The sequence below is a fragment of the Calonectris borealis genome, chromosome Z (assembly GCF_964195595.1).
Source record: "Calonectris borealis chromosome Z, bCalBor7.hap1.2, whole genome shotgun sequence".
Taxonomy (NCBI): Eukaryota; Metazoa; Chordata; class Aves; order Procellariiformes; family Procellariidae; genus Calonectris; species Calonectris borealis.
In genome coordinates this window covers 84,546,886-84,553,152 of record NC_134352.1, presented here as the reverse complement: position 1 = coordinate 84,553,152, position 6,267 = coordinate 84,546,886, and the positions used below count along the sequence as shown (strand labels likewise).

Here is a 6,267-nt window from a genome sequence, read left to right as displayed (position 1 = left end):
AATTGGCAAACGTACGGTGTATGAAGTTGCTTTGGGGGGAGCAGGTTGCAGAAGTCGTAGGCAAGGAAGGCAGGCGATGTGAACGTGGTGCTCCAGCATGCCCCCACCATAGGCTGCCTCCAAGCCTCGGTGGGTTTTAATTAAAGCTCGCCTTATAAAGATCTAAGAATGACAAAGTGCTTTTATTTCAGCACTGTATGGTTTGACATACTTGGGATTTATGGGCGAAAGGGTCTGTGTAGCAGCCTGCCCTGCCTGGAGGGCTGAGCACTTGCTGGAGCACAGCAAGGAGGGGAGGACGGTGAAAATGCACAAGAAAAAAAATGGTGGTCCCCTTTTTGGACACATATATGTATGCACGCACGAGAGGACAGCATTATAGATGCTTGGGGAAATGCATTCATACAGCCTGTTCTAACAGCCTGCAGCTATTTAGCGGGGTGGGAAGCGCTCGGTGCGGGGAGTGCTTGTGCTGGAGCAGCGATTGCATTTGGGATCTCCAGCCGGGGAACGAGTTACCCCCGGGGCTCTTGAGACCTTGCAAAAACCCATGTCTTATTGCCTTCTGTACTTGCAAGTGTGTGTATACACAGAGTCTTGGAAAATCAGTTTTATTATTAAAATTCTGTAGTTTTGTGGTCAGGGTGGCTGATGGACATGAAGTCTTCCACCACCAGGTTGTAAGTCCCATCCCTGGTCAGTGGATGCCGAGAGCTGCTACTCTCTGCCAGTGCTTCCCACATCTCACCTGGGTCTTGGATGGTTCCTGGCGATGTATTGCTGAGAGGGGCTGATGTGACCTCTTACTGCTGATGGAGGTGGACCCAAATTTCATCCACCAAAGCGTGCACAAGCACCGCTGTGGTTTTTTGGGTTGCTTTGGGGTCAACGTGCCCCTCTCTGTATCCATCTGTCCAGGCAGGTCCATGGCTCAGCCTAGCCCCGTGCGCAGGTGGAGAATTTGCAGGACTCCAGCCAAGACCAGCAATGTCTTGTTTTTGAGGTTGCCTTGATCCCAGTACATCCTGATCCCCGGCTATTTTGGGTATTTCTAGAGCGTGTTTGATCTCTTCTCTGCCAGGAGAGAGCTGGCACTGGATGAAACTGCAATGGTGGGAATGAAAAGGCAGGCAGGGCATTTTGCAGGAGGGGTGAGAGCTGCAGCAATGGTCCATAAAGCCCTTCCCATAATGTTGGAGCCTGGAGAAACTGGGGCGAGGTGCAGCTGGTGAGGAAAGCCGAGTGATGTATTGCCAGCAGCTCCTTGTTTCGTGGTCTGACCAAAGATGGGCCATGCAGCAGGGATGTTACATCTCTTGCAATGCTGCTTGCTGGAGGGGTCAGGGAGATTGGGCTGGGGGTCCCAAACCGGCCCCTTCCCCGTGGCAGCCTCCCTTCCTCGTGGCAGGGAAAGCACTGAAGGCTTGTGGGGTGCTAGAGGTGGTGTGCTGAGAAAAGTCTATTTATTTATTTTATTTTTTTTCTCCTCTCTGATAAAACTGCTGTTCTGGCAATATATTTGTTTAGCTCCATTAACATCCAGGGTTCCTGCTGCTGTAGCTATTGAGCAACTCTAAAAATAATTACACACGATACATATAAAAATCTATTGCTCTTCAGCTGCAGAGCAGGCTGTTAGACGGCTGCTGCTGCTTTAACTCTTGGGTCGCTCCGAGTGTTATTTGGCCAATGTGTGTCAGGGGTTTGGTTTTAAGATGAGGGACAAAGCCATCTTTGGTTCTACAGTTCTGGTGTCGCTTGGATTTGCTGTCGTTTCCCCCAACTCCTTGTATTTTGTGTAAGAATAATTTTATATAGCTCTTATTTCAATCAACAGGAAGAGTTGGGGAGAGACATGCCCCCAAAAATGCCAATAAATAAGTGATTGTTGAAGGGCTCCTGTTGGCTCTGTGTTGGCTGGCTGAGTCCAGCATCAAGCTGGCATTATGGGACTGTGTCCAGCAAAAAAAGCCTGATTCAAGGTGACCCCTTGCAAGGATGGAGCAATTTTGGGTTCCTTGTTCTCAGGACCTTGTCCTGGCAGCCCCGTAAGCAGGGAAATTGGCATTGGCAAAAGGAAAGGTGGATGTAGAGGGTGAGGGAAACCCATGCATGGAGGTTGCAGTGTTACTGCTGGGTCTGCAATGTGTTTGTCCCAAGTCCTAAGAGCAAGTGCTGGAGGTCTCAGCACAGGGGCAGTTACTTGCTCAGCACAGGGGGATGCTTTTATGCAGCCTGGGCGGAGTATTTATCTCTGCATCATAAAAGCAAATTAAATCTCATTAGCAGGAGGTGTTGTGGCTCTGAGTAACGCCATAATCTCGTTATGCATGAACGGTGCTGCTCGCTCTTGGATTTTGTCCCTTCGTGGACACTTTGTACGGGTCCACCTTTGGGATTTCCTCTCGGAGGCATATAGGTGGCCCAAACTTTGGAGATAAAGGTTAAATGTTGCATCTAAGCATTTTTCTGGAGCCTTGAAGCCTGTTTGCAGGTTCGCTTGGCTTTGGTGTCTTCTATTGCCTGCTTAGCTCCATGGCGGTGGGTTTGGGTTAGGGCTTGTTCTGTGGGGAGCAACGTATTGTTGTTTTGTGCAAAAGAATTATGCTTTGGTGTACAGTCTGCTGGGGGGGTGGGTGGGAATTGCGTTATTTCGTAAAAGCTTCTAGAAGGCTGGGATTTTTTTTCCAGGGAAATTAAATTTCACATTTACCTTGGGTCTGTACCCCGCTTCATTAGATTGGTAACAAGTCAGCGTACACCTCGTCCAGGAGAAGCCTGATTGAAAATGTGATTGAAAATCAGACTTCTGGTCTATAATTTACCCCAAACCCTAAAAGTAGATTTTTTTTTTTCTTTTGGACTGAAATAAATGGCTTAGCTGCACTGACTTTACAATGAGTGTGGGATTGTGTCCATAATGAATTAATTTATTTCTGATTTAATTTCCTGAGGTTTCCTTGTGTTTAAGTTTTTTCTTTCTTTCCTCCCCCCCCCCTCCCAGTACACTAGGGTTTGGATTCCTGACCCTGATGAAGTTTGGAGATCGGCAGAAATTATCAAGGATTACAAAGAGGGAGATAAAAGCCTCCATCTGAAACTTGAAGATGAAACTGTAAGCTTTTGAAAGTCGTTATTCTTTTCAGTAATTTAAAGTTTCAAATTAACGTGTGAAGAAGCCTGAGCCATCTCATATTTTTTAGGAATTATTTTTAAATGTGTTTTATTGCCTTAGCACTTCCAGCTTTTCCCTGCGCGCTCCCTCCCCAGCCACTTGCATTAAAGTAGGTTGCGAGAAAAGCTCTTGACCCCTCTCATCTCTTTTCATCCTCTGGCAAAGTTGTAATAGTCTGTGATATCAGAATGAGGGGTTTTTTTATAGCAGCAGTATGTTAGAAATATCAGTTTATGGTTTTTGCTGCTGAACAAATTGGAAAGAGCGTGGCTGGTGGCATCTACTCAAACTTGGGTACCGATGGAAAAACTGCATAGACCGCAGAAGTGACTGCTGTGCAACAGCTTTCTTTGTGCCTTAGTTTTTCTCTTTAAGTATAATCTTACGTAAAACCCTTTTTTCTCCTTTTTTTTGAATAAAAAAGCTCTAAAAGACAAAAATGAGAAACTCATGTAAATGTAGACCTTTTTTAGCAAGTGCTGCTTTTAAATGCACGAACAGCCCAGGCTCACGGTGTGTGTGCAGCCAGTGATAAATCATTCCCAAAGCAGGACAGAGGCTGGAGAAGAGCAGCTGCTTTCTGTCCCGCACAAAAAGCTTGTGGGGTGGGACATTGGGTAACAGTGGGGGATTGCAGATGAAGTTAACCATGGCATTTGCATCAGCTGCAAAATTTGGGTGGTTTATGGGAAGGGAGCAACCGTGCTATGTACCCACCATAAGGTGCCTTTCCCACGTGTGGTGCCTGGTGTAGCAGGAAGAAAAAATATATTTTTCATGAAGAATTCCTCCTAAACCAGCTTTCTTCATTGAGCAGATAGGGTTTCCTTAATTATCTATAGCGTGATCTGCTCTGTTGCTTAAAAGAGTTAATAGAAGCCACTTTCTCCAAATTGAAAATGCTCCGAGGAGGGTGGGAAATTCATCTCCCCTGCCAGCCAACCGTTTCCATACTGCGGGGAATATTTTCACCCTATTGCTTAATGGAAAGATGGAGAACAGGAATGAGACACGCTTGATTAGGCTGTTCATCAAAACAATTCTTCTTTCAGAGCAGTGCAAGTGCGGGCCATTTGTAGTATGTCAATGTGCCAGGTTTGCAAAGAAAGTCATTGGCATTGAAATCTGCACCCAGTGCATGGTGCTGTTGGCTCTGCCAGGGTCAGCCCCGGCTGCGCTTGTTGTCCTCCCCAATTTGCTCTTCCAGCATAGGGCAGCTTTCTGAGGGGGGATGAAGGACAGATGATGGTACTCTTGGAGATGCTTTTCTCCCTCTGTGGTGATACTTCTGGATGAGGAGGTGCACGGATGCCACCTCACTGTCCCTTGGAAGCACCAGGCATGTTCTTGTAGGACCATAAGTCACTGCCTCTTGCTTCTTGGTGGGCTCCCTGCCCGGTAGGCCTGTGGCTGGACCTCCTGGATTCCATCCTGCGTCCATCATTCTCTATTTCAAGTCATATCAATCATCCTTTGAGCATATCTTTTCTCTAATGACCTGATGCTTCATGCTCATGATGCAAGCATGATGCTTATGTTGGGTGCGTTCCTGCCATTCCATGCAGCTGCTTGTCACTGCCTCCTGGTGGCATCCGATGCCAGGTGAGGATGCCCCTTGTTGCAGCCATTGCTGAGTGCTGCAAACTCCATTCTTTTCTGGTTGAGATCTTCAGCAGTTTTAGTACTTGGGGGGTGAGAGGGAAATTTTTTTTTTTCTTCTCTTTAATCTGGGTATTTTCTTGGAAATCAAAGGGGCTAAAAAAGTCCTGCAAGGTCTAACCTTTTTGTACAGCTGAGTTTGGGGCTAGCAACATTAAAGTACAAGGAGATTAAAGGATTACTAGGTGTTGTAGACGGTAGTTTAATAAGCATGTCTCTGTCATGGTCAAACACAGGAGCATCTCATTTTGGGGTTGTGCAAGAATCCGCTGCTTACTGCGGGTGCTCCCAGAGCCCCCTGTTTGATGCTCTTCTGTGTGAAACCCTGCCTGGACCCAAGTCACGTTGGGCTGAAAAGCTTTAGCGAAGGGGAACAGCGCACGTGTGCATCAGATGGAGATACTGAGCATACATGTCTTCGGGGGTTTTGAAGCTGTCGAAAGCCTTTTGTTCCTGACAGCCAACATGCATTACCCAACTGTTTAGTGCTTCTCTTTTGTCCTTGTGCTTTAAGTGAATTTTCATGGATTTTGCGGTTTCTGGCTGTACTCTGTATGCAAGAGTACTCCTTCTGAATGAAGAGCTGTTTTTTAAATACCACAAGGGATCCCTGGTGTGTTTGCCATTAAGATGTGAGACTGAGTGCAAACTCTTGAAAATTGGCATTGGCAATGTGGAATTGGAGTATAAAACAAGCCTGAAGTTGTCAGATCTGCTGTGTGAGCCTGTCCTTGTGCACTTGGGTTGACTTTTATGGTGCTGTTTGCGATCCAGTGCCAATGCAATGGTTGTGGTTCCCTTCTGATTGCAAACTGGGATTCCTCCTTTCTGCTGGGAGCTGAGCATCAGGACCCCTTCCTGAGACACCCTGTGGGAAGTGACATCACAGGCAACTATTCCCCTCCCCCCGGTTAAGGAAAAAAAAATACACTTTTTCTTTAGTTGGTGGCTCTGCTGTTCATTTGGGGATGAGCCAAAAATAGTTAGCATATGGGCAGCCGTATGTTTCAACGGCGTAACCTGGCTCTTCAGATATTGAAGCAGCAGGGACTCTGTGCTTCTCCATGTCCTTCTCTGCCTGAAAGGGTATAAGGTTTTGAGTATAAAAGTAACTTGAATTAAAAATGAGTTGAGAAATTGCTCTGATGGGAAGAATATGGTCTGAATGAAATGAGTTTGAAATGAGGCTGCTATTCAAGGAGCATGAAGATGCTTAGATCAGATGAATCTGTGGTTTTCTGTATGGTACCTGTGACTGCTCAGAGCTGGCTGAAGGCTATTTGCCCCAAGGCTGGCCTGAAAAAAACTCAGGTATGCTCAGGTTGGTGCTTGTGGACTATCTGTGTCCCTCAGGACCATCTGTTGGACAGCGCAAAGCCATTTACCAGGGGGATGTCCTGTCTCCTGGCAGTGTGGGAAAGCAGGATGATCCA

The 6,267-nt window shown here is 46.6% G+C and overlaps 1 protein-coding gene across 1 annotated transcript in view; it reads left to right on the top strand.

Annotated features, from left to right (window-relative positions):
• The first annotated feature begins 2,535 nt into the window (after positions 1 to 2,535).
• Positions 2,536 to 6,267, top strand: part of LOC142075843 (unconventional myosin-Vb-like) — a 115,754-nt gene continuing 112,022 nt past the window's right edge. The window contains exons 1-2 of the mRNA XM_075137826.1: positions 2,536 to 2,541; positions 2,972 to 3,115. Coding sequence (XP_074993927.1) covers positions 2,536 to 2,541; positions 2,972 to 3,115 — 150 coding nt within the window. The remainder of the gene's footprint in view (positions 2,542 to 2,971; positions 3,116 to 6,267) is intronic.